Source organism: Agelaius phoeniceus, chromosome 4 (genome assembly GCF_051311805.1).
Source record: "Agelaius phoeniceus isolate bAgePho1 chromosome 4, bAgePho1.hap1, whole genome shotgun sequence".
NCBI lineage: Eukaryota > Metazoa > Chordata > Aves > Passeriformes > Icteridae > Agelaius > Agelaius phoeniceus.
The window spans coordinates 5,440,474-5,461,215 of NC_135268.1; the positions used below are offsets into that span (position 1 = coordinate 5,440,474).

The window sequence follows — 20,742 nt, forward strand, 5'->3', positions numbered from 1 at the left end:
TTCAAATTTGCCTGAAAACCAGCTTCTCTGAACTGTAATATCCTAACACTGCCTCAAGGAGCTGGCTGGGTGCAGTTTCAGGGAGGAAAGAGCTGCTTGCAGAATAAAAATAATTTATTCACAGGGACAGTGTTTGTCACAGAGCTTCTGAAACAAGAGTGTCCCCGTGATCATTACCATGGTTGCAACTAAATATTATCCTTTACTTTCTCAGCTTCACTCTGTCCTACATTCTTCATTCTCCCTGCAAATATCAATGTGCTCTTCCTTTTATAAGGTTAATTAGATTTTCAGTGGTGCTGAAGCATTTACAATTACAAAGAAGAAAATGACACCTTCTACAGCAAACACGTTTAAAAACTACTGGTCAAGAGCATTTTGCTTGCAAATTTCTTCAGAAAATAGTCTTATCCTCACATGAGAGAGCACTCCATGAATAAAACTGAGCATTTTATAAGCATTGAAAAGACAAAAGTAAATGTGGGTTACTAATTATGCCTCTGAAGGACAGTGAAATTAAATGATCCATTCAAGTCACAAAATATCTACTGCAGGGGAAAAACATGCTACATTTTCAGAAAAGGAGCCAACACCACCAGAAAGGCAACACACCAGCACAAAAATCCTAGCCAGAGCTTTGAATTCCTCCTGTGAAGCATGGCAGCAACCAGCAGAACAACTCCTGGAAAATAAAATGACAAAACAAAACAGGAAACATTTGTCTTGACAATACTACAGGAAGATGTGGCCCAAGAAGTTTCCTTTCTCAACCAAAAATAACCTTTCCCACTGTACTCTTTTCACATCTTTCAAATGCTCCTGTTGCAATAAATATTCCCCACCTAGTCCATCATCTACCTGCCCTGCCTTGTCTACAATATCAAGGCAGGACAAAATACTCTTACATGGTGATTTTAGCATACAGAGTGGAGATGGAAAGTGTGCAGACTGTGTGATGGATTTAATGATAATTCCAGACCAAGCTAGGTCTTAATAAACAGGTCAAATACTGAGACCACCCTTTTTCATGGAATTTATTTTGACTTGCAAAAGTTTTCTCTATTAGAAGCTATCACTTAGTGCTCACAAGTGCAGTACAATCAAAAGAATCACAGAAAAGGCATCTGGAAAAACCTGCAGAGTGGTTCATGTCCTGCTGAGAGACAGGACACAATCTGGGCTTGTGTTCCATACGGCAACAAACACAGACACCTACAAGAGAGGCATCAGCCAAATGAGCAAATCATTCCAACGACCTCATTGTTTCCATAACACGGGAATGATGTCAGCCTGGCTCTGCTGCTCAGGCACTGCCTAAGCTCACCCCTGGTATCCACAGAGAGAAGCTCCACTGTACCACACAGTCACAAATTCTCTTACTTCACTAAGATGGACAGAAGATCTGAGGGGGGAAAAGCTTATGCTGGCATAAATGGTAAAGTCCCACTGGGCTACCAAATGCTGCCAGTATAGTCCAACACAATCAAAAAATCACCACCTGCCTTTGACAGCACTAACACAAGCAGCACAATAATTCCTGTAGCATAGGCTTAAGGCCAGTAACTTCATAGGAGGGTTCAAAGTTGGAATGTCCATAAAAATGTGTTAGTCAGTACAACAAAGCCTTCTGCCACACCAAGCATTTTACTCAAAACAGATTATATTTAATAACCAGCTTCTCAGAATCATTCTTTCAACAAACTTTTTTTTTCTTCACTTATATTACAAATGACTTCTCTTCAGCCTAGGATGAAACATGTTGTCACTTTTACAGATGAGTAAACTAAATCACATGGCTAACAAGTTTGACTTGTTTCTTAAAGATACAGATTTAAATAAAAAATTCCTTCTCTGAAATAAACTGAATTTCACTACCAAAGAAGTAGGGGAGGTGAGGAAACAAATTTTTCCACATCTTTTTTCTCGATCAGCACAGCAGTGGCACAGTCAGTTCCAGGAGGAAGAAGTTTTCAGTTCTTTTTTTCTGGCTGGAACATGTTCCCTCTGGAGAACTCACCATCATACAGACAGATGAGAGCTGCAGCCCTTTCCTGTGTGAGGCTAAGCATTAAAAGTGATCCAGGTCTCAAGATATTTGTTCAGCTCCCTGTCTCAACACAAAGATTCTGCCATCTGAATTCACGCTTCCTCTGAGCATGCTGAAGAGAGAAATGTCATTCTCTTGAGCAGCTATTGTAAATTAGGGCACCCCAACAAAGGGGAGGAATGACGAGGAGGACTCCATGGATATTAGAAGGTTAATGAATTACTTTATTATATTATATTATTCTATACTATATTACACTACATTTAAACTGAATTTGTACAAGCACTCAACCTCACTCCACTGCTCAGAATTTCGTGACTGTCAGCTGACAGTCCCAACAACACACATATGGATTCAATTGGTTAACGAATCAAAACACTCACAGTAGAATCTAATTACCAATTTCTTTTAGACAAACAATCTTCTACAATGTATTCCACTTGTGAACAACAAGAGGAGCAGCAATTGAGATAAGAATTGTTTTTTCTTTCTCTGAAGTTCAGAGAATGTGAACCTCAGAAAATATCCTTGGGAAGTTGTGCTTTCCTTTTCTCTGTGAAGAGAGATGCGGCTACAAGCAGACACATGAGGAATTTGAAGTGGAGAAAGTTTTAAAAAAAACAAACAACCAAAACCTGGGCTACTGCAAGTGAAAATAGAGACTGTACTGCACTGTAGCTATGCTACTGTTAGTCAGACTTAAGCAATAAACATGTCATGGAAAGTTCTCAAGGAAACCAGTCCAGTCTCCCTGGCAGGAGAGAATATCAGGGAGGAGAACTAAGAGCTCAATAATTAAAGCTGAGCACAGGCTTTTGGCTAAGAAAGGAGTTTCAAAGCTAAGCTTTGAACACACTGCTTCATGTACCTCCAAACTTGAGGCACATTGCAAAAATACCCCTGGCAGGTTGAAACCACCTTGTTTGAGTCCTGGTGCAGCCACAGCAGCACAAAGCTCAGCACAGGCTACTTAATCCTCAAACACAGGGCCAGCCTCTGGCTCCAGTAAAACCAGGCACACATGGTTGTCATGGAAGTGACACAGGTGTGAAGCAATTAACTCAAAGTACTTCTGAGAATGGAGCATGCAGGAAAAAAAACCCAAACAAACCAAATGTGAATTTCACTGGGGGGAAACCCCCCCTTATTCTGATTTTGCCTCCTATTCAATATGAGCAAGGCTGTTCACTATTGAGGTGCAAATGTCGCAGAAGAAATATAACATCCCTGCTTTTGAAAAATTTAAATCCCAACTAGGAAACAAATTGCACCTTTGTACAAAGCTGTATAACTTCTCCAATTTCAGCAGAACTACAGCTGCTTATGTTTACAGCTGAAAATAGTCCACTACAGTTTCTGTCCTTGGAAAATGCTGTCCTATGATTGCTTCAGAGGAGCTGCATGGTCTAAGCAGGCACTTCAAATTTATTTTCAGCCAAGATGATGGCAAATAACCACATTCATTTAGTTAGTGATTGGTTCTATTGCTAAAACTGACAGAAATCTCATTCTCTTTTCCTAAGCTCCTCTTATTTTAGAGGAAGAGGAAGCTGAGGTTGTTATGGCCCAGCAGCTACATAAATGTCACAGGTTGTCTGGGATCCCAGGAATACAGCAATGGTCACTTGAGCTTGCTCATTGCCACAACAGAGCTTCTGTGCTTCATGTGACACAAGGTAATGCCTGATGGCTGAGTGAATAATCCTGCATACTCACAGCACAAATAAATACACCTCATACTGTGCTGCCTGTGACAGGTACAGATGATCCCTCCTTTGCTGCTTGTGTGAAGCACAATGAGTAAATCCATTCATTCTCTTCTGACAGAAGAAGGAATAAACAGTTCTACCAAGGCAGATTAACTCAATCTTTTTACACAGGATGTCTTAAAAGAAGATCTGTACTCAATAAGATGTGGGCTTTTTAACTCTAAAAGACTGTTGAGATATGAATGCTCAATTTATTTAATATAAAAACTGTTTCTTACTGTATCTTCCTGCATGGAGGCAATAAAGTGCCATTCAAAACCGGTTGTTTTTTATTCAGAGGTCTTTTTGCATTCTGTGAAATACAGACAAAATTCATGTGCTCACAATAAGCTCAGCGTACAGGGAAGTGCTAATCCCTGAGTTCTGGAAACATATATAAGAAGAAATGCTAATTAAAAAAAGGATTAAAATATAAGACAGTAATTGCTCTCATGACTGTTGCACAGTTTGATATGGCTTGGAAACACCATTAACAAAGGAATTGTGCCTAAGGGAGCAGTCCACCTTTGCATGTAAGACTAGCTGTCAACACTGGCAGCTACACCCACAGCTGGCAATTGAATACTCATCAAGGGAGACCAAGGAAAACTCCAGCCAACACCTAAATAAACTCTTAGGAAGGTGGAAACAATGCTGGCATTGGGCAAGGATAAAAACAGCAGAGCAGCAAATCCTCAGACACCAAACCGCACTGAGTGCACCCCTCACCCAGTGCCTATCTGCAGGGCTGCATTTCCAGTGACCATGGCTCTCAGCTGCCAAGAGAAAAGGCAAAGAAACACAGGAGAAAAGGTTTACAGAGCAGGGGACACACAGGTAACATTGCACCTGAGGATAAACTGGAAACCAGCATCACCTCTGGATATTGTGATGCTCAAATGGAAAGAGAGAGAAATAGTAGACTGAAGACTTAACATGAATAAATGCATAGGCAACAAATTGATGCTGCAGTCTTCTCATTTTTCCAGGCTGAATTCAGCTCAGATTAAGTCTGAGGTGGAATGTGCCTTGCATAAGCATTTTTTGGTTTGGTTTGTTTTGTTCCCATGTTATCTTCTGAGTCATAGAAGAACACTAAATTATTTGGCTAGATTGTAACTTAGAGCACAAAATAAATTTACAGACAGTGAAGGTGTGGATAATACCCATAAGGAATTGGTCATATACTCCTAATGGAGCATAGTCAGAGTCAAAACTTTTAATGAGTTTTACTTCAAGCTTCAGCATAATCAAGACAGAGAGGTTGTGTTCTCACAAATTTTGGCCCAGTGCATTTTAAGATCAAGTATGTGAGTGGAAATCCCTTTTTCTGCTCATCTGTAAAACGTACTTATTGCAATTATGACTAAGAAGCAGGGTATGAAGACTGCAGACCACTGTAAACAGTGAACACCCAGCAAATATGTTTCAAAATTACTGATCAAACTGCTGAAATACCAGACTGAAACAAGTGCCTGGAAATGAATTGTTACTGACAGAAATTTTGCTTTTCACCACTCAAGTTTTAATCAGACAGGTGATTCTAAATGACAAGAGCAGGGTTTCTCATCTCTGAAAGCAAAGCTGAAAGGTGAGCTCCAAGAGCATTTGTATGGGTGGGCACAAAATCAAAGCAAATTCTCATTTGATAAAATTTTCTATTCTTTGTAGAACCACAGAATTCAACTTAGTGAAAAAGAGACAGAAGCAGCCAAGTCTCCATGATCACATATTTTCCCTTTAATAAAGTAAATTAACAAAAAATACTCAATAAACCCACCGCAAATATAACCTGGATTTGGTTCAATTTTGGTTTGGGTAAATCTCTCCTTCCCTAAGTTTTCTAGCATTACCCTCCAGAATGAATAACGTGGAAGAAAGCAATCTATAACAGCACCTGGAATGGGCTCCTCTTTCACAGGGTGGTCATGATAAATAGGAAAACAAAACATGCATTTCAAGTGGTGTTGGGCATGAAAATACCCCACTGAAGTTTTGTGACTGTACAACTACAAAGTGCAATTTTTAAAAATAAATTGTTCTTGACATGAGGAGTTGGCAACAATTGCACTGAGTGTCTCACGTTGCTGACACACCCTGGCAGGCTCGGAGGGCTGCTGGGTGCTCATCCTGCTGTGCTGCCCCAGTGCCACTGAAACACACACCCTGTCACAGCCATCTCTTGGGCACATGCTGGGGAAGGCAAGGCACCATTTACTTGAATATTTAGAATACAAGGTTAACACATCAAAGCTAATATATTTGATGTATTAACTGTTGTTTTTTTTAAGTCCTAGTGGTCAAACAGATGCCAGGACTGATGGATCATTACATGCTCACAACTCATCATCTAATAAGGACACATCAGCGATGTTTCCAAGATTCAGCTTCTGTTGTCTAGACTGGCACTATGAAATACATCTGAGAAAGCTGCCCTGTGTCTGTGAAAAGCAGCAATAAGAAAGAAATATACCTATGGGAAGTAAGTGCAATATATGAACCTTGTGGCCAAGACACAAGCAAAGCTGCAGAGCAACAAATGATGATGTATTAAGATTGGTAAAATGTAACTTCATGCCTCCTTTTGCTTTTTATCATACTTCTTATTCAGCTCTTTTTTACTGTTGTTGCCCATCAGACTTCTCCACTTGATGCAGTATGTCCTAAATCTTTACATTTTGCTCATGCAATAAAGTTGAAGGAAGGCTTGCATGCCCTATTTTAAGGGAGTGCTATTACTCTCCTAAAACTCTCTTTAAAGAAGACTTTATGATAGCATTTCTTTCAATGCTTAAGCCCTGAGAACAAGATTAGGTATCTGTGCTCTCTGATAAAAAGTGTCAGCAAAGGCTTTGTTACACGGTTGGTTTGTCTCACAAGCTCTGCTCACAGCAGATGCTGACCCCTGCAGTCATAATTGCAACCCAACAACAGAAGAGTGATTCAAGTTCCTTTTTAATGAAACAGAGGAAAGCATCATTTCACTGCACGTTGCAGGCTGGACAATCAGTGGAGGTGCACCTTCATCACTCTTCAGGGAAATAATCTGGTCTTGAAATTAAATTCAGTCTCTTTTTCACTAATCTTCCACCCTAGTTACTCAAGCCAGTGATTTTAATTCACACAGCTCCTGGTTTATCTGTAAGGACTCTCAGAGATTGACACAAACGCTTATCCACAATCCACTTTAAAACCATTAAGGAGTGCGTGAAGGAGAAAGTGCAGCTTGATTTTAGCTGTATTTTATTTCAACAATGAAATTTGACTGGTCGAGAAGGAAGTACTTGAGTTTACGGCCACAAGCTGGCAAACACTGGGAGAAGCTGAAGTGCTAAATCACTCCTTTCACCCTGAATGCCTGCCGTGGCGAAAATAACATCGGGAGCATTCCCCTGCTACAGGAGACAACGAGATGTTTATGAAGTGGGATAATTCAGGGGGCAAATAGAAACCAACAAAAATAAAAATCTTTTCCCCGGCCCAAACCAATTCCAATAACTCGATCTAGCGGGTGTATCCCTGGCCCTGTGAGCGGGGATTGTGACCAGAGGATCTTCAGGACAACCCCAAAATATTCCAGGACTCCCTCATTGCGGGACGCCCAGTGCTGAGGGTCCGCGCGCTCCCCTCACAGCGCACGCGCCCTAACGGCTGCCCGCGCACGCCCCTCCCCGCGCACGCGCGGCGGCTCCTCCTCCTCCTCCCAGCCCGGCCGCTGCGTGACGCGCTTGCGTCAGACGCAGCCTCGTCCCGGGTCGGGGCGGGGCCGGGGGGGTAACGGCGCGACTTTTCAAAATGTCGGCGGGGGGGGCGCGGAGCGGCCGCCCCCGGGCCCGGGAGCGAGCGGGGCTGCGCCGCGGCGGGCGGCCCGGGGCGCCCTGATGGGTTAACCGCGCTCCCAGGCTCTCGGCACGACCGGTAGCGGGACCCGAGGGAGAACGGCCGGCGCCATGGCGACCTGCATCGGCGAGAGGATAGAGGTGCGGCGCGCAGCCCCTCGGGGCGCGGAGGGGCCGGGCGCGGGCTCGTCCCGCTGCCGGCGGGGGTTGGTGGGAGCGCCATTCCTCCCGCGCCTTCGCCCCGGCCCCACGTGTCGGCGGGGAGCGGCGGCTCCGCGGTGCTGCCATGGCAGCCGGGGGCGGGTGTATCCCGCGTCCCGGGAGCCGCGGCGGGAGAGGCGGCGGGAAGGCCGCGCCGCCCCGGGCAGCGGCAGCGCGGTGCCGGCAGGAGGATGCGGCGGGGGTGGCTGTGCGGGCCGGCCGGGCCCCGCCGCCGCCGCGCCCCGGAGAGCTCCCTGCAGGTAGCCCCGGGCCGCCTCGGGTTTGTCCGGATCTCGGGGGTGCGGGGACTCCCTGGAGGGTCCGCGTCGGGAGGGGCGCTGCGAGGCCTGAGTGACAAAGCCCCAGGTTAACGAGCGCGGTTTGTTGGTCTTGCAGGATTTCAAGGTGGGGAACCTCCTGGGGAAGGGCTCCTTCGCGGGGGTCTACAGAGCAGTGTCCCTGAAAACCGGCCTGGAAGTGGCCATCAAAATGGTAAGGCAGGCGGCCACAAAGTATCCGTCTCCTTAGAGACCGAATGGGTGATGCAGTTGGTCACTGATGTTTGGGTTGAATGTTTGTAAATAACGGACGTAAGATCGCGACTCGATCCTGAGAGATGCACCATAGCTAAATAGACTTAGTAACCAATAGAAATGCTTTTTAGTGTTGACTATCTTTAGCCTGTCTGCATAGCAAAATGAGATGTAGGTTTCTCTGCTTAAGTATTTCAGAAAATATGTTAATAACTGTTAGTGTTGATAATGTTAACACTTGATTGCTTTCAGTTGTGGTGTTCCTCCAATTATCTATAAGACTTGTTCATTAAAAGAGTACATTAAGTTAAACTATGTGAAAACTTTATATTTAAAAATTGTCAGGCAAACATGCACCGAACCTCTTAAGTTATGCTGTGATCCACTTACAGATAGACAAAAAAGCCATGCACAAAGTTGGAATGGTACAGAGGGTTCAGAATGAGGTGAAAATACATTGTCAGCTAAAGCATCCATCTATACTCGAGGTAAGAACCTTGGGGTTTGTAGAGAGGGCTATATATGTGACTTGCTGCAGGATCTACAAAACAGAATTTCATTTTTTCTTTGGTTTTTTTTCCCAGCTTTATAACTATTTTGAAGATAGCAACTATGTGTACTTGATACTTGAGATATGTCACAATGGAGAAATGAGCAGATACATAAAGAACAGAAAGAAACCCTTTTCAGAAGATGAAGGTGAGATTTTTTTTTTGGTCTGTGGAGCCGTCTGCGTTACTAATTATTAATATTAAATTCTAGAGGAAGAGTGTTTAAACCTGCTATCAAAGTTTCTATACCTTAAAATCTTGTGGTAAGTGATAATCTAGAGATTGATTATTACTGTGCATATATTCACTTGCATTTCTATATACATTTGTTTCTGTTTGTGCTATTTGGAGTATAAAAACATGGTGATCTTAGAAGGCAGAGACAGAGAGAAAGTAGAGCTTACCTTTGTGCTTAAAATTCCATTGAAATGTGGGTTAAGACAGGGAAGAGGAAAGAAGAACAGAACATTTGTTTCTTTTTGTGCTATTTAGAGTATAAAGACATGATGATTTTAGAAGGCAGAACTAGAGAGAAAGTACAGCTTACCTTTGTACTTAAAATCCTGTTGAAATGTAGGTTAAGACTGGAAGAGGAAAGAAGAAGAACAGGAAAATTGGCAACTTCTGCCTTTACTGCTTCCAGACTCACCTCACTGCTCACCTCTTGCTCAGTTCTTCTTACTGACAAGAACTTCTTACCTGCTTAAGAAGTTTCCTGCTTACCTGCTTCTCTATCAGTTTCTAATTTAATTCCGTGATTCTGCTATAGATAGGGATTTTTTGGGACCTAGGCCACAGGACTGGATTTATGGGGTATTGCTATAAAGGCATCATTAGTTTAACTTGTATCTGGCTTTAATTCTTGAGAATCTAATTTGAGAAAGTTTGGGCCAATTGAAAGTATTTCCAGTCCTGTTTCCTGTGTTACATAAAGAACAACGTTGTGCCATTTTGCTTAAAGCAGAAAGGTGATTCCAGTTTCACTAGTCTGACACCTGCACAGCCTCGTAAGAAAAAGCATAAGTAAGATGAATAGCAGGCTTAAAGCTGAGTTATCTTCAGAGCTAGGATTTCAAATCTAAGAGTGCAACATCTGGTTTTGTTTTGACAGCGCGACACTTCCTGCACCAGATTATCACGGGCATGCTGTACCTCCATTCCCACGGAATACTGCACCGGGACCTCACCCTCTCCAATATCTTACTCACCAGCAACATGAACGTCAAGATTGCTGATTTTGGCTTGGCCACTCAGCTGAAGATGCCTCATGAGAAGCATTACACCATGTGTGGAACTCCCAATTACATCTCCCCGGAGATCGCCACGAGGAGCCCGCACGGGCTGGAGTCGGACGTGTGGTCTCTGGGCTGCATGTTTTACACCCTGCTCATTGGCAAGCCGCCGTTTGACACGGACACGGTGAGGAACACGCTGAACAAAGTGGTGCTGGCAGATTATGAGATGCCGGCCTTCTTGTCCAGAGAGGCCCAGGACCTCATTCACAGGCTACTGCGCAAAAACCCCGCGGATCGCTTGAGCCTTTCCTCCGTCTTGGATCATCCTTTTATGGCCAGGGGGGGCTCTGCACGGAGCAGAGATCTGGGAAGCTCAGAAGATTCCATGGACAGTGGAAATGCCACCATCTCTACGACCTTCATGGGCTCTTCCAGCATCAGTACCAGCGGTAGCTTGAAGGAAAAGAAGAAGCTGTTAGTTGGACAGCCACTCCCAAATAAAATTACTTTTTTTCCTACAAACAAGAATTCCAGTAATAATTCATCAGGAGATGGAAGTGGTTCTTTCCAACAGTGGGGAATTCAGGGAAAGGAAACTGGAGGAAGTGGCAGGGGAAGAAGCGCGCAGCCTGCCGAGGAGAGGCCACATTCCCGCTACCTCCGAAGAGCCCACTCCTCAGACAGGTCTGGCACATCCCACAGCCACACTCAGGGCATATCCAACATCATGGATCGATGTCACTCCTTGGAAGTGCTTTCCAAGCCTAAAATAGGAACAAGGGAGAACACAGAATACTTTTCACCTGCCAACAGCTATACTGATATAGGAGAAATATTTAAGGAGAAGACTTCTAGTACTTCTGGTTCTTTTGAAGAGCAGATATCTCCACCTGTAAAAGACCAACCACAGTAAGAATCAGATTTTTTATTCCTTTATTGTCTTCTTTCCACTGGCAGCAAGCTGATGATTTCTTTCCCCACAGTAATTGTAGTAGAGAGCCTTGCTGATTGTTCTTTGTAGAAGAGGCAGATGAAGGGAGATGGCATTCAAAGTGCAGTTATCAACATTTTTACTTGTTGGTCTCTTGGGGTGATTTTTTCTTATGCTTAGAGAGGATAAAACAAACATTTTGTAAAGACTAGGCAATAGATTATAAAGATGGTGTGCCAGAAGGAAAGTATCAACCATAGATAATTATCTGAAATTGAGTCCTGTACTTATTTGTAACTTCTTTGGGAAAATCCTGGCTCCTTTCCTATGGACTTTTTATGAGAAGAATATCAAAAGAATAATTTTCTGTTTTAATATAAGGTCTTCCATATCTTAGTTCCTGCATTTCTCTCCACATTAAGAACTGGCATAATTTCCTATGTTTTCTCTTTGCAAATCAGTTCAAGGAAAAGGCAAACAAGCACTTTTCCCTGTAAGAAAAGTAAATGGAGTAAGAAGATCTTTTGACTGTTCGCAGGTGTTTGACATAAGCAAAGTTTAGTGGGCATGTGCATTCTTTCTAGTTTGAGAAATTTTCGATAAATCAAAAGTTTATACAAATGTTACTGTAATGCTTACTTTTGTTCCCCATGACTTCACAAAGCCATGCTGAATGTAAACATGAGAGGATGTTAATGTGAGTGTGGGGATTAACTTAATGGTTACAACTTTTTAATAATAATCGATTATAGGAAAGCCTCTTACACCTGTAGTTAGATCGCACAGCAAAATATTAAATGCAAGTCCTGAGACTTGAATTAGATGGTTTATATTCTGTGGTTTTGGGGTGGTTTTGCTGGTAAATGAGCCCTTGCCAATGGTGAAGTAGTCATCATCACTCAAGAGAGTGCAGACAGGTTCAGGCTATGGAGATAACAAAACCTCACAGGAGCTTAATGTGAATTTACAGCAGATCAGTGACTCTGCAGTAACTGGTTTTGTGTGTGTTCTTTATCCTTCAACACATGGATTCTATCATGTGATCTATATATGTGATCATCTAAAAAACTGGTAAAAAATCATTATAATTTCTGGGTTTGGATGTATTTTATACAAATTCAAATGATTTTGGGTGGTAAGATTGGCATCTTTGAGCTGCATGTTTGTTATGCTGAGTGAGACACAGGGGGCTCAAGGGTGTCATGTCATCACTGGGCCTTCTCCAAGGCTGTGAATTAAGTGCTAGATGTAAGAACAGCTACTGCTGGCAGCATTATCATCACTTTTCATTCCATTGGGAAACTATTTTATTTGAAAATAAAATAATAAGAAGCACTTTCTATGCTGCCTAGAGCTACAAAATGCCACTTGCATTTCCTAAATGTTCCAAGTGTTGTGGTTTCTGCAGCTGTAGCATTCTATTTTTTGTTGTGCAAGTGTCTTTGATGCAAACTTGATTATGTGTGTAACTTTTATTTTGTAGCCCAAATTATCTGTGCCCAGTGAAGCCCCAGGTTGGTTTGTTAGAGCAGAAGTCCCAGGCTGAGACAATGCAGCAGTGGCTTGGAAGCATGCAAACAAATGGTGTGTTACTCATCACTTCTGTATTTTTGCAGTCAAGTTAAAGACTTGTAATAGTTTCAGTGGGATTTTCTATTATTCTTTTCTTTCTTTGTACACTGAATTTGAATATATAGTTTCCTAAAACAAGCTTGTTATTTTCTACTAGTATTTTAGCAAAAAAAAAAAACCCACCAAAACTCAAAACAAAGAGGAAATGAGAATTTTAGACCCTGACATAATTACTCAGTTGTGTAAATATGTCAGAGTAAATATATGACAAAATACTAGCAGGTGACTTGAAAGCCCTGTTAATTTAGTTGTGCAATTACAATTAAATAAGAGACGATGGGACCTCAATGAATGAGAAAGATAATAAAGCTGCAGAAGGATGGGTGGAGGAAAGGACAAAGACACAGAAGGGAAGGAGGTGTTCTTTGTTGTGCATCATATTATATTACATCATTTGCAAATAAAGTAATTTAATCATAAGAAGAAACCATAAATCCATTCTGGCCTTTTGTGGTTTGATATTACTGGACTCCTTCCCTTCCTGTCTACAGGGAATTGGCATCAGAGAACATATGGTCTGAATAATCCTATTTAATTTTTGGTCCCTTCTCAACTGTTCAGCCACACAACAGAAGGAGCACAATAATGATGTGGGTGAGGTGAAAGTTGATCAAGGACTTAAATATCAAAACTAGGGAAGGAATTATAGGAAGGTTAAATATCAGAACAGATGTTTAAAAGAAATAAATACAAGAATTTTGAAAATAAAACAAGGGTTTTATAGTATGCATTTAACATTTTGAGTATTAAAACCTCTGGGAAATGGTAAAACACTAGTTAGATAAACTGCAGCTTATATGAAATTTGCTACTAGTGGTTATCTGAATGGTAAATAAGCTGTTTTTCAACAAATTAAACTAATTCTTGTATAAGAATCTATTTGAAGTCCTAGTATTTTGTTTATAAATTATTCTTAAAAATTATTTGATGAATAAAAACTGAAGACCATCTTAACTGCAATGTAGGAACAGCTTAAAGTAGCACTGGAATTTTGCTAGCATTGGTATTGATGGTACTAAAAGGCCTGATGATTTGGACTGAGAATTAAAGAAATCCCATTCTTCCCTTAAATAAACCTTCTAAGACAATCCTTTAAAAAGCTTTTAAGCTATACTAGAGTTTTTTCCTTCTGGCTCTGACTCTTTGAATCTGCAATGTCCCTTTGTGGTGCTTTCAGATGCTCTGGGACTGCCTGCAGACCTGAGTGGCAAGAGTAACGCCCAGGGAGGCTTTCGGTACCACCTGGATGTGCAGCAGGATGCACCAAGGAATGCATGGAACACCTTAAAAGACATAAGGAATCATGGAGCCTCTGGGGACTGTCCACATTCTTTAAACCAGAGAAACCCAAAGCAATGCATCCCTGGAGTTGTCTGCAAAAATGAGAAAATTCAGCCTGGTCTCTGGCTGAACTCCAGAATGACATGTGGCCTTTGGTCAGCTCCAGAGCAAAACCAAACTTGTGGCCAAGAACCATCAGCACACCAGAAACCTACACTGAGAAGTGTTGTGTCACCTCTCACTGCTCACAGGCTGAAACCCATCAGGCAGAAAACCAAAAATGCAGTGGTAAGTATCAGTTCTGAAAATGGGAACAATTGGTGTGCTTAATATGGTGTGACTGCCTCTTAAAAATCACTTGGTAAAAGAGAAATATATGGTTTTAAGAAACTGAATCTAGGATAATTTAATTTAAAATCATAGGATAATTTAATGCTAAATTATCCTATATATATATTATATATATTATATCCTATATATGTTTTTAGGAAACTGAATCTAGGATAATTTAATTTAAAATCATAGTAGTAAGATGCATCTTAGCTTTTGTATAGAGAATACTTAAAGCATAATAGAGCAGACCTGTCTGTGTTTGCTTTTAAGAAGCCTCACCCTCAGTTACCAGGCTGATACCCTTCAGTCATCTTGGAGTGCTCTGCTTTTAACAAAATAGCACTAATGACAAAAGTTACTATAAGAAGCATTTATCTGTTTGAAGTACATTTAAGGAAAAAGAAAAGCATTTATTAAAGCATTTGTGGGGGAAAAAAAAGTGGTATCTTACCTCTTGCAGAAAGTAAATTCATGTTTAATATATTTTAGGTGAGCATTCTAGATACTGGGGAAGTGTGTATGGAGTTTCTGAAAGAACACCGCTCGCAGGAACTTGTAAAAGAAGTTCTCAGAATATCTTGTGATGGAAATATGGTGAGTACATTTTTGATTTCTTCACTGTTTTATGAAGCTTGGAGTTCATTCAGAGCTGTTTTTTTCTTTTTAAGTGATTATTTCTTTTGAAATCCACTGTTTATATATGCACAGCTGTAAACTCTGCCCCTCCATAATAAAGCCATATAAATATAGGGAGCAAGCAATTATTTGAGAGAAAAAATTGGACTTGGCTTTTGGAATAGGTGAAGTATTGGTGAAGAAGTGCTGCTGTTAAATAATTACTTAGAGGAATAGTGAATTTAGAGAATCAACTAAATCTACATCTTCACTTTCATGGTGAATCATAGTAATTAATTAAAATGTGAGTTATTTCCATACCTGTTAAAAGTGCACAGTGCTGTACTAAGTTGCAACTACACACAATTTTTGTTCCCTTTTTGTAGATTGCAGTTTATCATCCAAATGAAGGAAGAGGTTTCCTTCTTGATGACAGACCTCCTCCTCCTCCTGAAGGCATCTGCACGTATAATTTTGACAACTTGCCAGGTAACCTGAAATTTACTTTAAAATTATGATGCTTAATGTGATATTTTAAGTGAATCTTGTGACTTTATAGCTTTTATCTATTACTTTTCAGATAACTCCAAAGTAAAACTCCTTTCAGAATTATATTCAAATTTCCAGTTTAACTGTAAAATGTTTTGAAACTTCACAAGCAAGTGTAACCCATGGGTTTTGATTCCTTTTATATGGAAGCTTTAAGAAGTCTCCCCTTTACAATGTAGTGGATTAAAATTAAAACTCTTTTAATATTTTCCTCATTCGTACCAGGAGCTGTTGGTGGAAATAAGTCAGTTTCTCTAAACATGCCTGTCAAGTACTTAAAGACTACTCACAACTTTCAGCTATCAAATACATAATTTAAATTACTTCTCTTCAAGCTGATGCACAGTGTTTGATCTACTAAATTCTAATTTTTTTAAAAATTTTCTTTTTTAGAAAAGTACTGGAAAAAATACCAGTATGCAGCTAAGTTTGTGCAGTTGGTGAGAACAAAAACCCCCAAAGTGACGTTTTATACAAGATATGCCAAGTGCATGTTGATGGAAAATTCACCCCCTGCAGATGTTGAAATTTGTTTTTATGATGGTATGTATTCATTTTGGCAGTTATGCAAATAGCTAAATCATGATTTTAGGGCTGCACTAAAATATTACCTAACACTAAACAACCTCCACTCCAGTTTGAAGAAAATACTGCACTATAAGCAGTGTTTTGGACACCCTGCCTTTATTTTAGCACTTGTAGATTTAGTTGATTCTTTAATTCCTTAGTGATAGCTTCCTCAGGAAGTACATGTTAATAAAGTGTTATTTGAATTATACTTTGGTTTTATTCATGAGCTCTTCTTTCCATGGTTGAACTGTTGTTTTATACAGCTCACACTGAAAGTGTTCACATTTTCTTGCAGGAGCAAAGATCCATAAGACAGCTGGTTTAACTCGTGTGATTGAAAAGTCAGGGAAATCCTTCACTTTGAAAGGAGAAAGCGAAGCAGGGTTGAAGAAGGAAATCCAGGCTTACATGGATCATGCAAATGAGGTAAGGTGTTCTACACAGGCCTTTTCCAAGCATCTTCCTGAAAATTCACCTTCCCTTTCACAAATGTGCTTCCTGTGTTGCTCTCCATGTTTTTCATTACACTATTGAGGAGGGGGAGGGTGAGGTAATGGTTACAATCCCTCACAAGCAAGACTGAGGGGAAATTCTTCCTAGTGTGTAAAGCAGGTTTGCCTGTCTGGTAAAAGGATTAAACAAACAAATGAAGCTGCTTTATACAACTTGAAAAATTCAGAGCTGTTGAAGTTTCCTTAGGTGGCCTCACTTGCCACACTAAATGTGTATGAAATAGTTATACAAGTCTCAATTTAAAACTTGAATAAACTCCTCGTTTCAGGGACATCGTATATGCCTTGCACTGGAATGTGCTGTTTTGGAAGAAGAGAAAAGGAGTGGAAGTGCTCCATTTTTTCCAATAATTGTTGGAAGGTAATATCTTTCACTTCAAAATACTGATGTATTTGAATATTTATGTATTTATTGAATATTTATTGCATACTTATGTATTTGAACTGAAAAACATTTCTGCAGAAGACTCCTGCCATCAGGTGCTTTGGACAGTCCGTGGTAAAATGAAGGAAGAACTATGTCTCCTCACTTGTTTCTTTAATCCCTTTTGGACAGACCTTTTCCCTGCTTTTCTCATTATTTTTCCAGAAAACCTGGTAATACTGAATCACCACTGGCTGTAGCACCTCCACTGTTGGACAAGACAAACTATTCAAAAGAAGCTGTGGCAGTGGATAGAAATCAAGCTGCCAGTTCTACTCCAGTTCAGACTCCAAACTGTGCTCCTGTAAGTACAGAAGGATGTGCCATGGAGACCAGTCTCCCATGTTGCTGTTTTACTTCAATTAATGGAATTACATTTGTATGGCCACAGGCTTCTGTTAGCCTGTTGTGAGCATACTGACTAGAATAAGCAGATTTTGATAGCTGGGTTTAAGAGCATCTGAAAAATCAGAACACTCCAAAACTTTACCACAAATGCCTCCTGGGAACAGAGTTTGAAAATTGCTTACTTGTGTTAGACAGCACAGTCTTCAGTTTGAAAGCTCTGATGTGCCCTCAGTGCTGTATAACAAATGGTGTCACAAAGGGCATTGGCACTTGTTGTTGTTCTGAAATCATCAAGTGTTAGTGTGTACATAAGAAAAAGGTAAGTGTGAATATATGTGTAGCCAATAAGGCTTTGTGAGCAATTTCATCTGGCTTGTTTAAAAGGCCCACCAAGCTTTGGTTCCTGATAAAACTTCCTCAGCTGACTGAATTATACTGGGGTCTTCGCACACTTAGTTTTATTGTGAGCTTTGTTGAATAAACATCAATCTACATTTGTAGGATCTGCATCTGTTTGATTGTGTAGTTCATGTTCCTAGTACAGAATCCTGTACATTTCCACCTGACTGAAGTGAACTGACAACAAAAAGCTGTGTCCCTGTGGGCTTTTTATACTGTAATGCTGTGAAATGAAGCATGGAGGCTCAATCTGTCTGCATACATGAACAGGTGGCAACTGACCACTGCAGCTCATCAGGAGGATTAATGCCAAGGCTGTTGATTCTGTGCATCTCTGGGTTTTAGGTGGTGCCCTGTGAAAAGCCTGCATTTCTGACTAACACTGTTGAAAAGACCTGCTCCTCTGGTCATCCAACGGAATGCAGCCCAAATTCAGCCCAACTTGTCAAGTCTGTTTTTGTGAAAAATGTTGGTTGGGCTTCTCAGGTGAGAAATTAATAAAGGAGGCAGGTCTGTTCTTTTTCCTACTAGTTTGAGATATCTATTTTTATTGAAACTTGATTTGTGAGGAACCATTCACTTGTGCACTACAGTTTAAGTCTAAAATTTGTATGCATAAAGATACTTTTAAAAAAGTGTCTTAGATAAAAACCATGGTGAACTACATAACTAGAAGAAACCCAAATAATAGTTCAGTATCTCAGTTACCACAGTTTTCCTGTGACTATTACTGCCTGTTTCAGTGTCCTTTCTCTTTTAAATTTGACTCTAGTAAAAAACTGAAACTGTTTAACTTCTCTGTTCACTAATATAGATGCAAAGGTGTCATGACAGAGTTTTTAATAGCTACAGACCAGATCTGTGCAAGAGAAATGTATTTTCCTCTATAGCAGGAAAAGCTGTTTCCTTGCAAAGCCATCTTCCCTCTGCTTTTCTGTTGGATAAGCTTTAGGTTTAAAACATTATTCTTGGCTGTCCAGATAAAGTAAGCTTCCTCTAACAGAAAAAGCTCTCTTGATTATATATGAAGGTTAAATTGTGTATAGCTGTGAACTCTCACAAATGGGCCTCTTTTTAGTGTTTGGCCCTTCATAAGATTTCTTTAGGAGTGGTTAAGCTAAAGGTAATTCTTCATTTATCTGGTATTGACAAGGATATCTAAAGCCAAGCATCTGAAACCTGAGAAAGTCAGCATGAGACTACTTCCTCCAAAGTAATATCCATGCAATCTTTTTCTTTAAAAGACTGACAAAATACCTAAGTCCCTTCAGCAATTTTGAAAAGCTTTCCGTTTCCACTATTAGAAGAGTTCTAGGTTTGTAATTTTGTATTTTGTATCCTCGAACCACAATGTAACTTCTCTCATCAGCTGACCAGTGGAGCAGTATGGGTTCAGTTCAATGATGGATCCCAGCTGGTAGCCCAAGCAGGTGTCTCCTCCATCACTTACACTTCTCCAGAGGGCCAGACAAGCAGGTGAGTCTGTTCCTGCCATGAAAACATCCAGCTAACTCAGTACAAGGCTGCTGTACATCAGGTAACTTCATAGCTGCTCCTGACTCTGGTTTGGAAATTTTAAACCTTAGCACTGCCATCACTTCACAGTTGGTTAGCTTATGTAAGAGAAGCACCCATAGCCTACTGATAACAAATAAATATTCATTTGTTATCTGAATAACAAATGACTAAAACAAGCTGGGAATGCATCTACTTGCTCTCCAGAGTACAGCCACTATTCATGTGTAGTATTAAAAACAGGGAAGCTGAGGAAAGTAGTGTTTGGAAATAATTATATTGTCATGAAATAAATTATTTAAGCATCTCAATTTTTCTATGCTGCTTTGCCACTCTAGGTATGGAGAAGATGATAAGTTGCCAGAATACATCACAGAGAAGCTGCACTGTCTGTCTTCTATTCTTGTAATGTTTACCAATCCAGCTGGTCCTCACTGATTCAAGGAAACCAGGTGTCATGGCACAAGAGCTTAATAAACTCACTCACTGACTTCCCAGTAAAGTGACTGATCTCACTCAGCTTATGCAGAGATTCTTCCATAATCTGGTGAAAAGCTAGGAAGGGGAGGGTTGCTCTCTTTATGTGCAGCAAATTGTGTGTGAAGTCTCATACAAAACATATTTTTCATTAAAGTGATGGATAAACTCACTCAAGCCAAGCTTTGAGAAACTTAGTTCTTGACTGTGTTAAGTCTTGGGAAATAATCTGAATCTGTTGTATTTTTTTTTCTTACTCCACTGCTTCCTCAGTGCCAACAATCAAGGAAAATGCATCTGTGCTATTCAAGTACTTGTATTTGTAAATAACTTATATTTTTATGTCTTACAAGTAATATATGTAAATATGTATATGTTTTATAAGTCTGTTTTTATTTTTTGTAGCAGCAGCTTAAAACTTCCCTGCACAAGCATGTTATACAGAAAAAAAAAATAAATGCAGTGGTAATTGCCTGGATCTATTTATTTGTTTCATGGTCAAGTAATGGTTAAGAGAGAAGAGTTAAGAACTTTAGGTGGTTTTACCTTGTTTTACACATTGAGTAATACTTAGAGCAACTGAAGTAGCATTAACAGTAGCTTTTCTCCCAAACATTTGGCTTCAAGTGTGCTAACACTCCTGATGGTGCTTGTATTTATACTTAACTACTCTATGACTTCCTTATCAGGCAGGAAAAGATCTTAAATCCAAAATGATATTGGAGGGGGGGAGGATGAAGAGTTTCAGAGGAGCTGATGCTGGCTGTGTGCAAGCACAGCTCAGCTGAACTGCTTCAAGCCAGTTCTCCTTGTTCAGGTGCTGTTTAAAAGACAGAACTTTGGTTGCTTTGTCATGTCCAAATCAAGGTACTAGCTTGCAAATAAAGAATTTAGTACTAGGAACATTTCAGAACAATATACAAGTAGCACTTACTATTGAATTAGTTTATAAAAAAGTCCTTCTTCACAACATTTTGTGATTCTGTAGCAGTAAAGCCCATA

General features: G+C 40.4%; 2 protein-coding genes across 3 annotated transcripts in view; both read left to right on the top strand.

Moving 5' to 3' along the window:
* ABHD18 (abhydrolase domain containing 18) overlaps positions 1-20,742 on the top strand; it is a 79,386-nt gene that overhangs the window by 28,019 nt on the left and 30,625 nt on the right. The window lies entirely within an intron of this gene.
* PLK4 (polo like kinase 4) lies at positions 7,540-20,218 on the top strand. Of its 2 annotated transcripts, none has more exons than XM_054632546.2 (16): positions 7,540-7,775; positions 8,232-8,327; positions 8,761-8,856; positions 8,953-9,067; positions 10,031-11,063; positions 12,569-12,669; positions 13,895-14,286; positions 14,821-14,925; positions 15,333-15,435; positions 15,889-16,038; positions 16,361-16,491; positions 16,847-16,938; positions 17,167-17,305; positions 18,094-18,234; positions 19,118-19,224; positions 19,602-20,218. In XM_054632546.2, exons 1-16 carry the CDS (start codon positions 7,746-7,748, stop codon positions 19,699-19,701), a joined length of 2,931 nt encoding a protein of 976 aa, XP_054488521.2. In that variant the 5' UTR covers positions 7,540-7,745; the 3' UTR covers positions 19,702-20,218. The 2 variants fall into 2 exon arrangements, with proteins under 2 accessions (XP_054488521.2, XP_077032864.1); XM_077176749.1 differs by lacking the exon at positions 7,540-7,775 and adding an exon at positions 7,832-8,095.